The 21,569-nt window shown below is 40.8% G+C and overlaps 1 protein-coding gene across 1 annotated transcript in view; it reads right to left on the bottom strand.

Moving 5' to 3' along the window:
* Positions 1-21,569, bottom strand: part of LOC124253695 — a 97,240-nt gene that overhangs the window by 33,260 nt on the left and 42,411 nt on the right. Inside the window, exons 2-3 of the mRNA XM_046687509.1 lie at positions 16,195-16,342; positions 5,939-6,006 (exon numbers count right to left, since the gene is read on the bottom strand). Of these exons, the coding sequence (XP_046543465.1) occupies positions 5,939-6,006; positions 16,195-16,342 (216 nt within the window). The remainder of the gene's footprint in view (positions 1-5,938; positions 6,007-16,194; positions 16,343-21,569) is intronic.

Raw genomic sequence — 21,569 nt, 5'->3', positions numbered from 1 at the left:
TCGTCATCATCATCATCATCACAATCGTTATCGTCGTCGTCATCATCATCATCATCACCATCATCATCATCATCACAGTCGTCGTCATCATCATCATCACCACAATCGTTATCGTCGTCGTCACCATCATCACATTCGTCATCATCATCACATTCGTCATCGTCATCACAATCGTCATCATCACCACAATCGTTATCGTCGTCGTCATCATCATCATCATCACCATCATCATCATCATCACAGTCGTCGTCATCACCATCATTATTATTAGTTACAGATCAAAATAAGTAGAGGAAGCAAAGAGGGCTTGGATTGCTATAATTATATTTATTATTACGAATGTGAATGTTTCGAAATATAATAGCCTACTTCAGTTAACCATATTGAGGGTATTATCTGTTGCTGATATGAGTAATGGCACTGTTAGCATTAATGGTGAATATTGGAACAAACAAGGTACCATGACGAGTGATAACGGGTTTGCCTCACAACAATACTGGGAATTCTACACGTTGAAATTATGGGACCCAGGGTAATAATGTTACAGTCAGCTCTCGTTAATCCAACACTCATTAATCCGACACTCATTAATCCGATAAAAAAATTCGTGAACCATTTTAAACAGTGATAATTGCTGTATGTGCATATATTGCGGTAACTTCTATTCACAAGGTGTGTGAGTTTGTGTGTTTGTTTGTGCGTGTGTGTGTGTTTGACGATTGAAGTTCTAGAAATTCTCTGGAGACAAGCACACCACCTGGGTGGGGCTGGATTGGGGTAAAGCTGATGACATCATTTATCGTGTCAGTAATACCACTTGTTTAGGGGGACCCGTGAAGATCCGGGGTAGAATCGGTCTTCAGCAACCCATGCTTGCCACAAAAGGCGACTATGCTTGTCGTAAGAGGCGACTAACGGGATCGGGTGGTCAGGCTTGCTGACTTGGTTGACACATGTCATCGGTTCCCAATTGAGCAGATCGATGCTCATGCTGTTGATCACTGGATTGTCTGGTCCAGACTCGATTATTTACAGACCGCCGCCATATAGCTGGAATATTGCTGAGTGTGGCGTAAAACTAAACTCACTCACTCACTTGTTTACGGGCTTGATTACCTGTTAGGAAATTGTAACACTTGCTGAAATATTCACGAACCTATATTGACTATATACACAAGCAATTTGAATTATTCAAGACAACATCTTGAAAATTTCCTGGGTTTCCAAAGTATTTACAAAACTACCGGCACATTGTCAGCCATTGTATCATGGCAAAATGGTACAGACTACGATATATCAGCTATAAAGATATGTTACGAGACCCATGGCCACAGGAGTAGACGATTTGGGTGTTCGTCTTTTACATCTTTTCTAATAAATCTTGGAGAGTTTTCAGCCATTTGCGCTCATTTCTCATGGTTCCTGGTCTTCATCAAACACTTTTATCAACTCCTGTTCCTTCGTGTCTGCAAGTGGCAGGGCACAATTTGGAAACACTAGTCTGTCTCACAGTCCCTGAACCGTTATTTTCCTTCCCGATCAGCCCTTTTTGCAATGCTAAAGCCCTTAATGAAGCAAGGCTAGATTTCGTCTGGATGAATCTCCCATCTCACTGGCTCTCTCTCTCTCTCTCTCTCTCTCTCTCTCTCTCTCTCTCTCTCTCTATCTCTCTGTGTTTGTATAATATAAATAATATCAGTCTATGATATTTTCAATGACATCATTGTTGTGTCATTGTGTTCATTAATTTAATTAGAAGCACCTGTTGGGTCTCTCTCTCTTCTCTCTCTCTCTCTCTCTCTCTCTCTCTCTGTGTTTGTATAACATAAATAATATCAGTCTATGATATTTTCAATGACATCATTGTTGTGTCATTGTGTTCATGTGTTCATTAATTTAATTAGAAGCACCTGTTGGGTCTCTCCTCTCTCTCTCTCTCTCTCTCTCTCTCTCTCTCTCTCTCTCTCTCTCTCTCTCTCTCTCTCTGTGTGTTTGTATAATATAAATAATATCAGTCTATGATATTTTCAATGACATCATTGTTGTGTCATTGTGTTCATGTGTTCATTAATTTAATTAGAAGCACCTGTTGGGTCTCTCCCTCTCTCTCTCTCTCCCTCTCTCTCTCTCTCTCTCTCTTGTGTTAGGAGGTTAGGAATATGGTGTTTATAAACACGTCAAACATAGAAAAAGGCCAAAATGTAAGTTTGGTATTCATTTCAGTGTACACAAAGGAAACCACATCCCAATCAGGATCTGTGACAGATCCCCTACGCTCCCCCCAATTGATATAAGGGCTCGGGACCAGCCCCCCACTTTGATATTTCTTCCTTCGGGGCTGAAACCAACATAAAATCGTCCGATCCCTCATTATCTCGAGATTGGACCGTAAATCGTTTATAATGACAGATTCGCACACACGATAACGTATATATATATAACGGAGGCCCCTCAATCCCGTTATAATGACTCCTCATGATGTAAGATTGAACGCCCCCTGGCGGCACCCAACATATGTGGTACCGGAAGAGTCTTCGCGATATCTCACGAGATCTGACAGATAAGGAACAAACTCCGAATTAGGTTTCCTGATTCCCTGACGCAAACCGGTATAATATTTTTTCCTAAATGTTAAATGTCTTACTACTCTGTACATATTTAGTCCGTAGCTTCTGGCACGGGAATTGCCCTCAAAACAGAATAGGTCCCTAGCTGTGAAAACAAACCAAGGCCAAATAACACGTGGGGCGCGGATTGGATGTCGTTATGGTTACCACAAGCATCCCGTTACCTTTACAGTAAAACAAGCAACATATGGGATGGATAGATTAAAAACAACAACAGTCATTAAATAAATGTCAAGCTTTGTGTTTTTAACATATCATATTTCCCATAAATATTTCAAACCCATTATTTCGAAAAATACTTTCAAGCAACGGAGGTGGTATTACACAAATCCCAGTCAGGGGGATAACAGGTTTTGGACGAGGGGGCCAGGTGCTACGTACTCATGAGACTAATGGTGTTCTTTATCTTGTCATCATTGATCTCGAAGTCATTACATCGTAACTACCTTCTGTCGAGGGGCGTGGCTCGCCTCAAATGACTTCATCAATCGAAAACCAACTGTCGTTAAGCAACCCCCTGCCTCCGGCATTGCTCCTGATGTAAATAGACCACTATATTTAGTTCTAATTGAGGCCAAAGTTCAAATTTCAATTCTAGTTATTCCCTTTATGGAGCGGACCCGTTTGTACACTGCCCTTTGAAAGCTAGCATCTTGTAACAAAGTCTTTTACAGTTCAATACTAGAGAGCAAGAGGCTTGGGATGCTGGCATAGCAGCAGCAACTCACATTCAAAAGGATGCTGCTATTTCTTAACGTCACCAGACAAGCCTGGCGTGATATGAGCGTAAAGACCGCGACAGCCCTTCTCGCTTGTATTATGCTTGCCTAACCAAGCTAAGCCATCCTCAGTCAATGCAGTGACTTTCTAAGACTCTCTTCCAGAATCGAATCAAATTTACTCCGTCTGAAGAAAAACGACTTTTGGAAAAAAGCTTAATTCGATCGATTTTGCCGATGAGCGTTGAAGTTATAATTTCAAGATGTTACCAGCGCCTGTGGTATGCGGTATACCAATGCCCTAGCATAGACTTTCGTCGTTTAATGCACCTGGCTACCGTCAACCTCACGACATAAAAGTCGCCATATTTCCTACTCAGACCGCTGCCATTAGAACTGAAGCTGGGAACCTCAACCTTAATTCGCCTTAGATAGAATCACAGTGGCTCACCTATAACCCGTATCAAACAATAGGATTCAATAAACATTGCTACCTTATATACCTTATATCTTACATGGATATTGAATTACACTATTGATTAATGGGATGACGTATTCATAAATTAACAATTTTGTAATTGGATTCTAATATGTTAAATCTTAATTTCAAAGTACCGCCGATATCATATAACAAAGTTCTATTTTAACAAAAACAAATTCTATCTAGTTTATAATTTTGTACAACAAAAGCTCATACTTTGTTAGAATGGTTTCATGATTACCAGCGAGCTGATGAAAATGCAGGGCTGAATAATTAAGCTCTGCGCATTGAGTCAGCTCCTCATATTGAGCACCTAATGGTTTAAGTTAATGATTAATAAATGCCACGTCGTTTGAGGATCTATTGAGAAGTTCAACAACGATTTGTAATTTCACAGTTAACATCTATGTTCCAGTATGGTCGCGATGCTATTGCTACCACCGAGTACCCGGTGAGACTGGTGACATTACATCATTGCGTCGCATAACTTATCTCAAGTATTGATTAGAATGTTTGGATTGTTTCGTCGTCTTGCCATTTAAACCGAACTGCATATATCGTTATGACTATAGAGGAAGTTTCCCTCATTAAATATATTTATTTTACCAGATGAGGATATTTATCGTATATTTTAATATATTAGTTGCACCTGGAAACATCTTCGTGGACTATATAACAATTTAATGTAAACCAATATATTGTAAACGCACGGCCAAAAGTAAATAAGTGAGTATGGTTTTACGCCGCTTTTAGCAATATTCCAACAATGTTCACGACGGGAGCACCAGGAATGGGCTTCACACATTGTAGCCATGTGGGGAATCGAACCCGGGTCTTCGGCGTGACGAGCGGACGCTTTAACCACTAGGCTACCCCACCTCCCGCACGGCCACACCCATGTTTGATTGTGGTTCAAGATGGAACAAATAAGATACCGTTATTCTATGGTAAGCTATTTCACCAAGTTTCTAGTGTACGGACCACTGATTTTAGGTCAGTAACGATTACATAAAGTTCGTATTTTTTATCATATCCAGTTTTCAAGTGTATATTTTATATACGCCTTCGATCAGTTCTAAAAAAGATTAAAGGGAGAAGTTTACATCCAACATTAACCATTTTGCTTTCATGAAACCAAACGCAATTCTAATAACGGGTCTAATGAATCATGACGTCATTCGTTTTCAGTCCTCGTCAGAGGGTCATAGGCCTGGTGTGTTCAATATGGAAATTGAACTCTCGGTAAATGTCAAAAATATGAATCGATATAATGCGAACAATGAATTCGCTACTTGTGTTGTCGGTGCTGTTTTGATTTTGAAATATTAAGTAAATCCGTTACTTGTTGCAAGAACAATGTGTTTATTATATTCATGTCAACTTGTCCTTTAAGGGACGTCTCATCATTGAGATTACAATTGTAAATTATATACCACCTACACACACATACATACACGCACGCGCGCACACACACGCACACACACCATCTTTCAAACATTCTCTGACAGAGCTCTAAAGTAACGGCATGTTTATGTCCCGAGATTACTGAGTTGCATTGTCGGCAGTCCTACATGACAGAAATAATATCTTACGTGACAGAGCCATTATTCTTCCCGATCACGACTTCACCAACAACGACCTCGTCAACGTATCAGCGCACACACTGAATATCACGTTCAGACTTCTCACGATAAGCGTGACAAGAAACTCGTGTCTTCGACGCCCTCACAGCGTCGTCATTACGACATCGACAACCTGTCTCTACTGCGCCTCATATACTCCCCGTATTGATACACAAACTACATCACAAGGCTCGAATGTCAAGACTTAATCATCAGTGTGTGATAAGAGAGAATTATAAGGTTGTAAAATATGACCACGAGAGCTGTGTACGGGGGTTTGATGCATTATAACAATTCATTATAGGTTTTCCACGTGAATATCGTTCTTGTTACGAACTTCTCCAGTGACAAAGCCTTGAGCAAAATGTTTCGCGAGGACATAAAAGATGAGTTTTAGGGAAAAACATTATTCCTAAATGTCTTGGGACCGATGAAGGATGGTCAAAGGTGCATAGGTGGAAAAATAGAAAACAAACAAAAATAACTCACTTTCTTTAAACTGTAGAAGGTTGTCATGTTGAGGTGTGAATACGAGGCAGACAAAACACTCCTTGGATCTGGAAAAGAGAATATTTTGTTAAAGCATACAAGTTTCGATAGATATAAACTCTCAAAATGTGCCTGGCCTGGAACATTCACTTTAAGAAAGTATAAACTTCAGGAAAATAACTCGTTATTAAGGCTGCCATCAAGCAATACCCAAAGTCAGTGAGTGAGTTTAGTTTTACGCCGCACTCAGCAATATTCCAGCTAAATAATCGAGTCTGGACCAGACAACCAAGTCAGCGAGCCAGACCACCCGATCCCGTTAGTTGCCTATTACGAAAAGCATCGGTTACTGAAGATCAATTCAAACCCGGATCTTCACGGGTCGCAAGACGCACATTAACAAAGAAATTATGTTAATTATGTTGTTTTCTTTGTTACATTATTACATCCAGTATATATATACTCCCCCTTCTTCATGTCCAATTATGCTTGACAACGGTACAAGAATCTGTATCGAAACGTCGCACTCACGAATAAAAGAAGTTGTTATCCATAAAGTTTGTTCAATATTGTACTTCCCAAATTCTAAAAATGCCACTCAAAGAAGGAACATATCTACCTTAACATAACTACAATTTCATTTTGATTTTCAATACTTTTCATAAATTAGCCACCCCCCACCCCAACCCCCCGCTCTGAAAACCGTTCCTACGCCCCTGGGGTAAAGCAGCGCTTGGAATGAGAGCTTGATGGCCATCTCTATATAATATCAACACAAGTGAATGAGGTTTTGTCTCAAGGCGCAACGAATATTATTGTAGGGGGAAATCGTAGACATTTACCATTTAGTGAACCAATGAACGCCGTATGGTGCTGATTGGTGAATCAAGCCACGATCCTGACTCAAGTAAGGGGCACACTAAACGATCGTATTGCAACCATTGACATAAGATTCATACTAAACAATGGAAGTGACGATCATCGTAAGACAGGTGTTTTTCTTTAACGAACTGGGGTGATGGGGTAGCCTAGTGGTTAAAGTGTTCGCTCGTCACGCCTAAGACCCGGGTTCGATTCCCCACATGGGTACAATGTGTGGTGCCCATTTCTGGTGTCCTAAGCCGTGATATTGTGGAATATTGCTAAAAGCGGTGTAAACAACCTTAATCACTCTCAAACAAGCTGGAACCATTTGGCCAAAAGCGTAGGGTGAAGTCTGCTAGTACGACATGTGTTCACTGCACCCGTCCCTCAAGACATACTTGCAGTACGAGCCCTGTATCATGTTTATTTGTTGAATATTTTTATTAAAACACCAGAAATCTACATAAAACTGAACACATTTAGTGTCGTTGATTTCACCTGACAGAGAGGACAGAAAGGTTCTTTTAAAAAAAATATAACAATTATTTTAAAGAAACGTTTTCCATAGTGTTACTCTAATGCAATAGAAAGAAAGCCACTTAACGCCACATTTGTCATCCCTACAAAGAACGGCGTGACGAAAGGATGGTGACATCCACGCTCGCTAATTCTGCAGCTTACTGCATTCCGTAGCGCCATCTTGTAAAGTGACACAGAAGGATTCACAACGATCGACATAAAGTTAATTCTCTTCATAGCTCTGCAGAAATCTGAGATTTTGAAGCCAAAAATAGTTGTGGAGTATATTTATAGAGTATATTTATTCCAGCGGTTATACAAATCTAGCCAAGCTACAACAAACAGACAAGATGGCTGAATGAGGTTGCAAATAAATAAACCAATTATACATTTCAGGATTTCATACAAATACATTTTGTTACGTCAGATATGAATTTTCAAACATTAAAACATCGCATTTCATGCTATTTGATAATAAATCAAATAGTGAAACCACTTATGATGTGTTTTTATGATGGAATGCTGCTTAATATTCGCTCTTTCTGTGTATGGAGCCCCGCTTTCTACTTCAGAGGCATAGGAAAATATCGCAAGTCAAACCACATTTGAAGTAGCGGAAATACGGGCTTCCTTTTAAACGCAATGCACCCTGGGTCACCAAGTGTGAATGCCCGTATGTCTTGGCATTATAGGTCAGCTCATGTATCTACTGAAAGGGTTAACGCACGACTTGCTCCATATATTTGTCGATCTGAACTTTCCTATTACGATATGTCTAATTGTTTCAAAATATGCCACATCAAATGCCATAGAGCATTTATTGGGCTACACATCAAACCATTCGAGGGGTCATAAAGGTGATGAATGGACTCCATTTTCAATCTTGACTTTCAACGTTTCATTTTTAAAAGACCAAAAAAGCAAACCTATTAAAAGAAGTCCATTGGCAATTTCCTTGCCAAACATCGTTTTTCCAGCTGATCATATATCAACTGGAAATATCGTGAGATGCTCTCGCTGGTCGCCATGTTTGATCAAATAGAAGGCTGTACGAGAATATTGACGTTTAAATTTGCGGGCTTAAAAACAGGAGAATGCAATGTCTTTCTTTGCCAATGTTACACGCCTACAAATATCTTCAAAGGGGACAATAAGATCAATATGTTTAGTTAGGATAATGCATCCTTCTATTGTGGGCCTGTGTGACAGCGAGTTAAGACAAGATGAACAGAGAAATAAACACCTCAGATTTGGATGAAAACTGCACGTCAGGCTTGACGCTTTCATTGCTTTAAACTTTCATGAACACACGTAACCGTCGAAATAGATTTATTGTTTGGAATTCAACTAAAATAGAATCAAACTTGCTGTTTAGAAAAAAATTAAAAAATGTTAAAACCCTTTTTCTACTTCGATAGCTGTAACGTCAAGGAACTCCTTTTCGAAAACAATGCTAAAAAATCATAATCACACAAATATCCAGTTTGTTTTTATTCAAGGTAATTTGGTCCAACTTTGGTGAAATGTTAAATTTCCGAATCCAATATTTTTCAATTGAAAAAAGAATGAAAGCGATCACAGCACGCACGTATCTTAATGAGCAAATCAGACTCAGTGCATCTGAATTTAATCTCTGCATATTTGACGATTAATGCAATATGCATATTGAACACATTGCGCTAACTAGTTGTCTGGAAGGCCATGATAGTATTTACGATAAGCTATGCATTTCCAGGAATTCTTAGTGGAAGGGGGGCTCATTTAGCTTGTACAAGTGTGACAAAATCCTATCAGTTTCTTCCATTGTCCATCGAAGGAATGAGGCTAATGGTGGCTAATGTTTTACTAATTGTCTGGTGGTTTGGCTACTTATCGCCTTCCTCCCTAGAGACGAAGATGCATTCTTCGAGGGCACCGTGGACAAACTCCCAGACCGCCATACGATCAGTCTCAATTATTCAACAAATACTTACAGGGATGGCTTTCCCGTTCGATTTAGACCGTGGACTCGCTAAACAACATAATGGATGCTATAAATTATGCATGGCAAAATACACTGGTCTGTAATTGGAGGGTCCTCGGAGGCCACGAAAGCCGGAGGTCCTGGAACCATGGTGGGAAGACGGTTTGTTTGCTGGTGGATACAAGTCGTTAGGACCCGGGTACTGGTGGTGAATCCTCACACCCGTAGTGTGTCCCGATAAGAAGGGTTAGGACACTCTCTGGTGTAAGAAGGGTTATGGGGTTTAGGGATTGAGGTTGTTATATAGTGTGGTGGTGTGTGACCTTGTGTATAAGGCCAAGGTCACAAATAAGTTAACTCTAAGCAACGTTGGTCACAGAGTGTTTTTTGATGGGTGACCGTGTTTTCAGCTTGAGTTGGGTTTCTAGGACTTCTGTCCTGTCCTACAACCAAGCACATGTGGTCTCACCTTCCGCAAGTGAGTTTGTTCAAAATTGTTTCTGTTCACCCAGCAGTGAATGGGTACCCGGTGGGATAGGATGATCAGGTGACTGTTAACCTTCTAGCGCCTCGCAGGCAGCCTGGGTTAACAAGGCTAATAATGTTCATTATGTTGAATGCGCTGAGAGCATGCCCGTATCGCGTGGCGTTAGCACGATATAAGTGGCCCTATAATTATTATAGTGCTCTTAATCCTTAATTCCTGCAACAGTGGTGGTTCTTAGTATTGTATGCATGTAATCATGCATTGTGGTTCTTGTGTATTGTGTTAAATGCCGACAGCTGGTATTAGGTGACGGCAGTGGATGCCAACATTAGAATATATTGCATGCCTACATTCTCTCTCTACATCCTGTGTCCAGTCAGACCAGTGCAACTGCATCTTTTCTCAACATGATGTAGCCACGGCAGTTTGACTGCATCTCGTTGCTTTTAGATAGAATGGCACCTAACCACCTGTAGGAAACGGTTATGATAAATGCACTGGGGTCTATTGTTTACAACGGACTGATAGATACCACGTGTTAAATCGCTCCTTATAGAATAGAAATCCTCCTGTACAGGAAATAGGGGACGCATTAGTGAAAGCATTACTCCATGTTAGTGTGCACAGCATGGCCGTTTGGTTAACGTGACCTCTTTTTCACACTTTCTGGAGATATCAGTGAACGCTCTTCACAATGCGGGCGGTGGGGTAGCCTCGTTGGTAAAGTGTTCGCTCGTCCCGCCGACGACCCGGGCTCTATTCCCCAAATGGGAACATTGTGGAAAGTCCATTTCTGGTGTCTCCCGCCGTGATATTGCTGGAATATTGCTAAATGCGGCGTAAAACGAAACTCAGTCACTCTCCACAATGCATCCATGCGTGTATCAGATAAATATACAACCAAGGACCTTAAGGCTGTCCCGCTTTTCAGTTTCAATCTTTTCCATTTAAAAAATTGTGCTTCTGATACTATCTGCCCTTGATAATTCCGGATATTTGTTAATGCAGACATTTGTTAATCCGGACATTTGTAAATCTGGAAAACCTTTCTTGGAATAATCACTTCGGATTAATGAGGTCTCACCATGAAGGACGTAACATGAACTTCAGTTTTGTTTCAAAACTAAAAAAGAAACAAGGGATGTGAATATAATTGAAATTAACAGGATGCGCCAAGGCCAATTAAGTAAAAACACGATAATACAGCCGTTAAACAAACACGCGCAGCGTGTTGATTCCATTCGAAGGTCAAAGTGACCATCAACATTGGAAAATCAAATATAGCGTGCGATTCCTCAGAATAAACCCTGTAAACAGACCAATCAATAGAACGACGCAATCATGTAATGTACAAACATTTAACAAACACCAACATTAAACAAACAGAAATAATGAGAGCCCGGGGCTCTATGAACATTGTGCAGTGCGCTGTGACATCGCAACCGAACAATCGGTAACAACCGTACGTCCGTCAAAACAGTCTTGTTCAACCCTGCCTGCAAATAGCAAAGAGCGAAAGTGTTGACAGTGGTCGCCATTACTGGAATTATCACCTCTTTCGATATCAATATTACATCTCGGGGGTAAACAGGGGTGTTGTATTTGATCCGTTAATGAGGAAGGTGGTTGACAAGAGAGTCACGCTCGGCAAGATAACAAAGTCAGCGATAATTTCTATCCTTGTATTGACTCTGTCATGTTTAGGAAAGATAGTGCAGATAACGTTTGATTATAAAATAGTTATTATCGTGCGAAATGTAGGTCGTTTTGAGCACGCTACTTAAATGATTTTTGACGCGCTGTAGTAAAAAGGCATCGATTGATAGGACATCATAGGAATCTCATAGGAATATTATAGGAATATTATAGGAATATCATTGGAATATCATAGCAACATCATCCGATCAGCATTCAACATACCTCTGATGTTAACTCTCATAATCACTACCATCTCGTTATGAGGAATTAACAAAAAAGGCTTTGATTTTAACCAGCTTTATCTCCTATCCTCTCAATTATTTCACGATTTCGTCCAGATTTCGATCACTGTTTTGTATGAAGATAACGATGACTTGGAAACGAAAGCCTGTAAGCTTCACTGCATCGAGCCTATCCTTATGTCTCAGATTTTAGCTATAAATACAAGTATATGCCTAGGGGTGTATACACTTACACGCTGTTGGTTCGTTTTGTTTGACAGAATGAACTGGCTCGTTCTCTGTCCTCGGTTGTCAGCAAGAGGCAACGCAGTGGATATTGATTATATAAACGACATTAGAAAATCATTAAAACAAAAGCGATATTTTTTTGCAAATTGCAAATTTATGACCCAGATTCGTCTTCATATGATGTTAATGTGGCATATCGGAGACCAAATAATATCATGCTGGGAGAAATGGGATAATGAAAGAACGGATGGGGAATTTACTGTTATTTCTATTGTGTCCTCAAGATGAACTGAGACTGGGAATCTGAGATTTTTTCTCTTAAGAAAAAGCACGACATCGTTAGAGGACAGAATAACATAAAGGTCCTATTGAACGCACTTTCAAGAGGCTAATGCAAAATGTCATATTATCAGATTGAAAAAGTTATATCATTTTTCATATCCATTAACAGGCATTTTGTAGTTATTACGATAAACCGGAAGCTGTATGATGCTGAAGGCTGAAGGCCGAAGACAAACAGTAAACGGTGAATAATGTTTTATGCCGCTTAGGACAGTATTAAATTTCTTTCACAACGTGTCTGTTAATTGGATGGAATGTCAAGTGATTCTGATGGAATCTTTCGAAAGAGATGCCACATCACAAGAGTGTGATTCAGAACCAAAGATAATTACCTGGGCGAATCTGGAGTTTGGACTGCGTGCAGCAGATCCTTGCACGCCTAAGGGACGCAACTCTGTCAAAGCGATTGTAGGCACTAAGACTAGTGGTCACCCGTACTGCTGGGACCAAGTGTCAGCTGGAACTCTCACTCGATTATGGCATGAGTGAGTAAGTGAAAAACGTCATGCCGCTGTGAACAATTTTGCAGGCTAGCTATTCTCGAAACGTTCGTAGCCCTACGAACTTCTTAAGCCCATTCTTAACACATTGGCTTAGATCCAAGTTACGAATTCTTAGGGCTACGAACGTTCCGAGAATAAGGGCCCTGGTCAATATATATTCCAGAACAATATATCATGACAGGCCAGCTTTAAGTGAGAGGAACACCCGAAGTAACCAACCTCTTAAACCTTATCCACTTTGTTCAAACCCTTGAAACATGCTGCTAATAAACTTAGATACCTAAGCAGGTTCGAAACCACCATCATAGGTTTCTGTCTTGCCTAAGGGACGCAACTCTGCACAGCCAAGTGCGGCCTCTCAATGGAATAGTCCTTCCGGGTCAGTAAACATGATATTGGAGGATATGAGATAAATACGTGTAGTACAATCACCACACGTAGCTACGTTGTTATTATTAGTTTAATTATTCATCCAGCACCTGGATGACTCCCACTGTCGGCATATGATGATGACAGAGGACATTTTGTTCAATATCTGTTCTGACTGGATGCTGATGGTTCTCGCCGTCTTGGGAGAGAGATATGGTGTGGCGGAATCATCTTGAAATATCATTACACCCTGGGATGAGAAAGTGCGGGGGTGTGGTGTACTGTTTAGTAATGTGGTGTGATGTTTAGTGGTGTGCTTTGTTTATTGGTGTGATGTGTTCAGTGATGTCTGTTCAGTGGTGTGGTGCTTTTTTGGTGTGGTGTGTTTATTTCGTTGTGTGTTGTGTTTTGAGGTGGGTGGTGTTTGTTGGTGTGGTGTTGGTGATGTGTGGTTGATATGTGTGTGTTGTGTTTAGTGTTGTGTTGTGTTGTGTTAATTGGCGTAGTGTGATGTTTAGTGGTGTGGTGTTGTGTGTTTAGTGATGTGATGTTTGTTGGTGTGGTGTGGTGTGTTTAGCGGTGCTGTTTACTGATGTGATCTTTATTGGTGTGGTGTGTCTTGTTGGTGTGGTGCTTAGTGATGTGTTGTGTTCAGTGGTGCTTTGTGTTTATTGGTGTGCTGTGTTTAGTGATGTGATGGTCATTGGTGTGGTTTCCAGTGATGTGGTGTTGTGAGTCGTGTGGTGTGTAATGAAGTGGTTAGATGTATCTGGTATGGTATGTTTAGTGGTGTGGTGACAGTCACGATGATGCTGTCGGTGGTGTTGTGTGTGTGTGTGTGTGTGTGTGTGAGAGAGAGAGAGAGAGAGAGAGAGAGAGGGAGAGAGAGAGAGGGAGAGAGAGAGAGAGGGAGAGAGAAAGTGAGGGTGTGTGTGTGAGAGCGAGAGAGTGTGTGTGTGACAAAGAGTATGTGTGTATGAGAAAGAGACAGAGAGGGAGAATGTGTGTGTGTATGTGTGTGTGTGTTAGTGTGATTGATCTAAATAACATACCGCTGATACGAACTGAAAAACAATGCCTGTCTCTGAACCATTTAACAAAAGAATGATGACAGTTATTGGGTAGCTGTGGATGTACTTTGTCAAGGTGATAAATGTAAGCACCAAGCTGACCTTGACCTCAACCTCATGACCTTAACTTATCTTCTGATTAATGGAAACCGTCATCCTTTAGTTCTCGTCAAGCCGACTTGAAGATACAGAGAAAGCAATTTATATCACAAAAACAAAAGAATTCAGCCAATTTCTCGTTCATTGCATGCTGGTTCGTTCACAGATCTGCTTTTGGGGAGACCATTGTGCATATCTGGCGGGATTCCTGGAATCAAGTCTCCCTCCCTGCCTGACAACAATTATAAATCTTTGTGTCGGAATTCACTACAAGATCGTAGTAGCCATGCAGAAAATAGAGATTGTATGATGAAGGGTTTTCCGTGCACCCACCACAATAAAACATCTTGCTGTTATTGTGAGAAAGGAAGATCCTTTGTGCCGAGGCGCCGAAACTCAGACGACAGAACCCTCCGTCAGCCAGCGCCGAATGCCAGGCCCCAGGTGCATAATTAACGTTAAATTACCAATCTTTAATTTTAAGACGGGGATGTGCGTCCTTGCAAGGAGCCACATCGTAGGGGTCGTTTCAAAATCTCAAATATGATTTTTTTATCGATTTTCATAGCAATATTTTTCCAGAATATCATTTTTAAAAAATGTCACTTTTATTGCGTTTTTGATTAATCCCATTAATTTTCTTACTGTGTGTGAATATTGTGGTTATGGAGTTTTGACATTCCCCCTCTTGGTGAGTAGAGGAATGGCCGGGGCTCGTGTCAATGTTATCAGTGTTAAGTCATTACAGGAGCACACACACTCCGAGTCCATTACAGTGTATTAGCAGTCAGTGCCAACGACACGGGTGCTAACCAACGCACTTTGGGAAGGGGTAATGAGTAAAAGCGCTTGGGACTATTTAATCCCACTGGCGAGGAACACCACACTTGACTGAGAGGGATTTAATTAAACACATTTTTCAGAGATAAAATTAATTGCAATTTTTCAACGCCTTGTAACGAAGACCTGATGAAGGTTGGCACTGGCTAACCCGTTGAAACCAAACATGACAAATCTTGCACGCTTCCGGGAAAAATACCATTCCGTTGGTTGAAATATGTTGAAGGGTCTTTGAATGCATTGAATAGAACACTATCACATGTCCTCTTAATCTAGATGACCTTATTAAGATTAGAACACGGAATTGGGAGGCTAGGACACATTGACACGTCCTTGCTTCAAGACGCCAGTCGGTCTCGCGCAGAACCACAATGGGCAGTGTCACGTTACGTCTTCAGATGTCGAACTCTTGACCCTCGCTAAAGTGGAAGATCCAGCCTTCATGAAAACACTAACCATTTAAACATTTTGGTTCTCTTTACACTCGAATTTTGGTGATGCTACTATGTAAACTAGAACCTCGTCAAATTGGACGGTTCGGTCTGGCATCTATTTAACTGGACCCCTGTTAAACCGGCCGGTTTGGTTTTGCTTCCATACACACTACAACACCGTTAAACTAGATAAAGGTAAAACACGACCATAGTCGTGATGGATTTAGAACCAAATAATTCTTAATCCCACTGATGCCATATACCCGCCTTGGACTAATCCGTATCAAACACTATTAAGATGCAAAGGTTCTCGCATTCATTCGAATCAAATGGTTCCATTAAAGAGACTGAACAAAGTGAATAAACGCATTTAAACAACGGTTTTTGTTGTTTTAAATAAGTAATAGAACGGAACCTAAAGAGCCAATGAAACACACTCAAATCTTGACTTGACAACGTACTCTGTACTAGTATTTTCATGGGATGTTCAAGACGTACAAGATTTCATAACAGTAAATGTGTTTCTGAGTTCCATTTCATGCTTGAAAGATTCCAATAACGGTAAAAGCATGACATGAAGCAAGAATATAGTACTTACTTATCCAAAAGTAGATATTTAGTGCCGACACTATTGACGCAATGGCCTCGTTGCGAGATGCTGTGTTTGGTAATCTGCAGCTTGCCTTGAGCCACGCCGCTCTGGTACCAAGTGCCTCGCCACTCTACCGGGAAAGTGCAGTGGTAAGCTGGAACAGACAACGCAGGCGTTAGATATACTGATAGTTAAGTCAGCGCCTATCATTCAGTTACATGACATTCTCACAGATGAAAATCCAGGCTTTTCTCTGGCTATGACGTTCAAGATAATGTTATAATTACAAAATATGAAATCCAATTTGTCAACATGGGTCAATAAGAAAAAGATAAAAATGTTCAACCACATGTAGGTATCAATTTCCATATCAGAATTCATCGTAATTCTGAAACAGAACCAGAAAAGATGGTTTTTGAAATTTTGCCAAACGTAAGAACATCATCGACGTTTCATGTTTTGTAATTCATTGGATTGTTTGAATGTAAAAAATCAGTTATATTTTGTTAATTTTGATGAATCATAGATATCATTGCTGCTTTAATTATTCAAAATAAATACAGACAGTTTAATCAGTTCATATTTCCTAAGCAGCACATGATTAGAAATCTTAAGTAGAAAAATACAGTTTGACGTCGAGAAAGATTAAATCTACAAATATTGAAACATTTCGTATATTAAAATGAAACCATATGTCAGATATACATCAACGTCTTTTAAGTGGATTGAAAACATGAATCTTTTGAATGACTGAAATCAGAATTAAATCTTTCGTACATGTAGAATGGTGTGTGGAGGGTATCAGATATTCTATACAAATCCCCCATAACGACAGGTATCCAAAGCGGAAATCTCATATACGTTAAACGCAACATGTCTATCAATATCTTAACTTTCGATAAATTGTCCTTTCTGAAAATTAAACAACGTTATACAAAAGCAAAAATGGCGACAGAATGGGTGGTGCTTTGTGCGGTACTATGGGATCGTGACGTCGAGGGATCACAACCTGAGTTCTTATATAGGCTAAACGCAATGTAGCTATCAATCACTGTAGCTGAATAGACACTGATCCTGCCCAATGTTTCCTTGCGTGCGTGTAACCACTACAAGAAGCATCCCTGGCAACGCTATTCCACAATCAAAATATTATCTTATCTGAATTAAATTTGCAAGACTGATAAATTACACTGTGCCCGGGAGTGTGTGGAACATGGGAGATAAGATGTGATGAATTGGGAGGTCTTGTGTAGAACATGTATGTAATCCTGTTGGAGTAATCTGGCAGCGTTTTGAGTGGTAATTACATACAGACATGTCGGTGACGTTAATCTACAGCTGCAGTGAACGTCGAGGCCGCCGGAGCGAGCCTGTGCTTTCTGTTTTAAGGACAACGTCAGTCTCCGTATCGAACATCAGCCTGATTGTCAGCGTGGATGTAAGTGCTTGTGATTAAATCAGAAAGCCATTTCCTGTGGTGTAGGTTTCGGTTGAATCTGGGGGTCCGTGTTTACAAAGCTGTCGATAGCTGAACATTTCGTGTATGTCAATAATACGCTGTTAAGATATTCCTCCACGATCATGGCGAATTTACAGACGTATCAGGATAAATGACTCGTATTCATTGCCCTGTCATACCTAATCAAAACTACCATGAAATATCTTGCCCATTGTCCATCAATCGCGTTACACACAATGAGCAAACGAGTGTCTGTTCCTCTGCCTATTCGGCTCGGCGACGCGCTGTTCAGATGAAACCTACTATCGACCGAAGATTAATGCCAAGCCTCATCTGTTTGCCCTTCCTCATATTTCAGATTGTCATTTATCAGATTCCAAACAACCATGGTGGTAGACGACGGTAAAGGGCCTCTGTGTCCACTGGACAATGGTAACAAGTTGATGGTGACATCGGATACTGATCATACAGGGGGCTTAATCCACTGAAGAGGTGAACCAGACTAGAATCACGTCCAGGACATGTCACAGAGACAGCACGTGAGTCATCAAAAATCGTATCAATGCTCAGATTCTCATCAAATAATATTCGAGGCCGATGGTAACCTATAACAGATACAGTTATTATTGTAGTCACCATCTCTGAGATTTGGCTTAATTAACTTCGGCATAATTCACTTTAATCCCGCCAGTGTATTGGCTATTACTCGGGTTCTCCGCGCTTCGCGGGTGTTTTTGTTATCAGAAGAAATTCGCTAAAAGCCAAGCAATTATTTTTAACCATGGCGGTCAGAATTTGCTAATAAATATATCGCTTAATGAGAGGCATTTTTGACAAAACCATTAATATTTTCGTCTTTGTGCGAGAGTTAATGAAAATCTTGGCAAGTTCAAACTCGCGGCCGGCCATAATCGACTTTGGGTTGCTAAATTTGCCTGAAATTAATCACTCAAGAATATGGCCATTGTCCCCAACGTGGTCGTGTGTGTGATAGGACGTTGTCGAAAAGAGGTCGTCGCAATCCACAAACACGCGTTGCATCATGGTAGAAAACAACATGCCCCAACTCCGCACACTGCACTGTTGTGAAATTATGCACAACATATCATCATCGAAGAAGACGCGAAGCTATTTCCTGAAGCTGATTCAGACAGCTACAAGGCATTTATTATGGAAATGAAACTCAAGCGGGAGACCGATAATCGCGGTATGAACTTGATGATTAGAGAAAATGTCTTGGTATTTCAATTCATCAAAACGTAATCTGGTAGAAATGGCGTTATTCCCAACGCCCGGTCCCTCCCCTTCCGGTTTAAAGACGTCACCCGACCATGTAACGAGATCCATAAACTTACGTCAATAGTTTCATTGTTACAAGTTCGACATCAATATTGCTTCTTCAAAACGATTTTGCTTGTCTTTTTGGCAAAAACATTTACAAAACAATAGTGAATTTGTGAGTTTAGTTTTACGCCGCTGCAATATCCTGGCGGGGGACACAAGAAATGGGCTTCACACATTGTACCCATGTGAAGAAGACCAGGGTCTTCGGCGGGACGCGAGGACGTTTTAACCACTAGGACCTAGATTTTCGAAGTTCTCCTGACCCGTGAAGATCCGGGGTAGAATAGGTCTTCAGCAACCCATGCTTGCCACAAAAGGCGACTTTGCTTGTCTTAAGAGGTGACTAACGGGATCGGGTGGTCAGGTTTCCTGACTTGGTTGACACATGTCATCGGTTCCCAATTGCGCAGATCGATGCTCATGCTGTTGATCACTGGATTGTCTGGTCCAGACTCGATTATTTACAGACCGCCGCCATATAGCTGGAATATTGCTGAGTGTGGCGTAAAACTAAAGTCACTCACTCACTCGAAGCTCTCCTAGTGTTAAGATGGTCGTAAGTGCCATACATTAGCATTAACTTACGACTATCTTAACTCTAAGAGGGCTTCGAAAATCTAGGCACAGGATACCCCGCCGCCCCACAATACAATCCATGGCACGACACAAACAGGCAAATATTCATATGCGCTTTCAATGAAACTGGAGCCTAATATTGACAGTCATAATCCCATATGGCAATAGGGTTTTCCTCTGCTTTAAGTAATATTTCATTGACACCAGGCAGACAACACCAAAATATTAAATGTGTTTTACGTTAACGACAAATAAGCCGCCATCGTCAAGATATTCCAGTATTCATGTTAAGCTGTTACAGTGTTCAAATGAATATTTGATGTCCGAGCCGCTGGAATTTAGCTCATTCAATTTGCTCCATCACGTGATGTTCTCAAGAAAGCATGTTCACGTAAAGCGTGCAAAATAACAGCCAGACAAAATAAAACAGAACCCTGAACAAAATAAAGAACCCGCCTACTCATAAATGGCATATTGCGTCAGCTGGCTTACAAAAACATAACAGGTACATGTTATAAATCAATATCGACCTTAAACTTCCGGCTCAAATGTCAAGGCCATAGCGCCGCGCAACATGGCGGCCTTACGTTTTCATTCCTGTATGTGTACCTCGATCCTCGCCGAGGTTGACGTGAAGTGCAGTATCTTCTATTGGGGTCATACAGTACAATTTCCCGTCAAGCCATAAGGAAGTAATTAACACAGACCACTGACTGCACATTCCTTCCTCTAATATCATATACTTGACATTTACAAATACCAATTTGGTCGTATTCGGTTTTCCTATAATTACGGCGATTACAGTATAGAATTTTTCTTGTAACTTAGCCTGGACCTATGTAAGATTAGACATTATTATCCGTAGATCAGTGAGCACTTGCTGTTATTTTCAACTCCCTGGGGAGAATGCAGCTGCGGCTGTCTAATGTCAACAGTCAGATTACTATTTCAACCTACCGGGAACTCATTCAGACATATTTCGGACACGGCTAGCACTACATCTACTTTAAGACATATGGCCAACTTCATCTGATTTGTGGCCTGTGATACACAGGAACACGTGTCTCAGTTGCCACATAAAACAAAACCTCGTCAATTCGAACCCTGTTAATCTGGAAACCTCTTTTTTTTCTTGCAAAACCTACAAAACCTCATACATGGCGTATTTGTTAACCTGGCAAATTCAAGGAATCACTACTGTCCGGATTAACGAGGTTACATTGTACACAGGTTAATGACTATTGGTGAGAGTGATATCGTTTACAAGGGCACAAAGGCCAAGATTATTAACTGATAGGTCTTCCATGGAAAGCTTTCAGTTGTGTTTACGATAAGCTGACATCACACTAACAAAGGTTGAAAGGTGTCTCACGGCATTGAGGACGTAGATTTAAAGGGTATACAGAACCGGCGTCCCCGCAGACACAAACTACAACTACACTGCGAACGCTTTCAGTCTCTGTGTACGGTTCTCTGATATGCCGTCGATAACGAGTATCTAGCACACTATGCAATAATTGAAAGATATTTATCTCGGAGTCATTAAATGACGATATCATCGGATCCGTGGTTGTAGATGAGATGGGTCGACTCTGCACAGTTTGAGAAGCTATTACACGCACGGGGAGGTAAACAGAACTCGATGGCGTATTTCATCACCGAATTACCACTGTGAAGGTCTCCCTTCTCTTTCAATAGGCAAAGCCAACACGACTGACAAGCTGACAGTTAATACACTATTTATCTGATGCATCCCTACATCAAGCAGCTCTTCGTCACTGAGCAAACACGGACATCGCTTACTGTTGCCAGCGAAAGTCAACAAATACAGCCTTACCTAAGCAAATACATTAGAATTGGAGCGTGGATTAAGCATCAGATAAAAAATATTACGTCAAAAGGGATATAGCCGGATGAGTAACTTTGAAGGTAGTGATGAGACCTCAGCTCTCAGGCCGTCGTTTGAGTGGCACTGGTGTCATGAGGCTGTCGATGATGATGG

The sequence above is a fragment of the Haliotis rubra genome, unplaced genomic scaffold (assembly GCF_003918875.1).
Source record: "Haliotis rubra isolate DU_JTF1 unplaced genomic scaffold, ASM391887v1 Scf55, whole genome shotgun sequence".
NCBI lineage: Eukaryota > Metazoa > Mollusca > Gastropoda > Lepetellida > Haliotidae > Haliotis > Haliotis rubra.
This window is presented reverse-complemented; position numbering and strand designations above follow the sequence as displayed.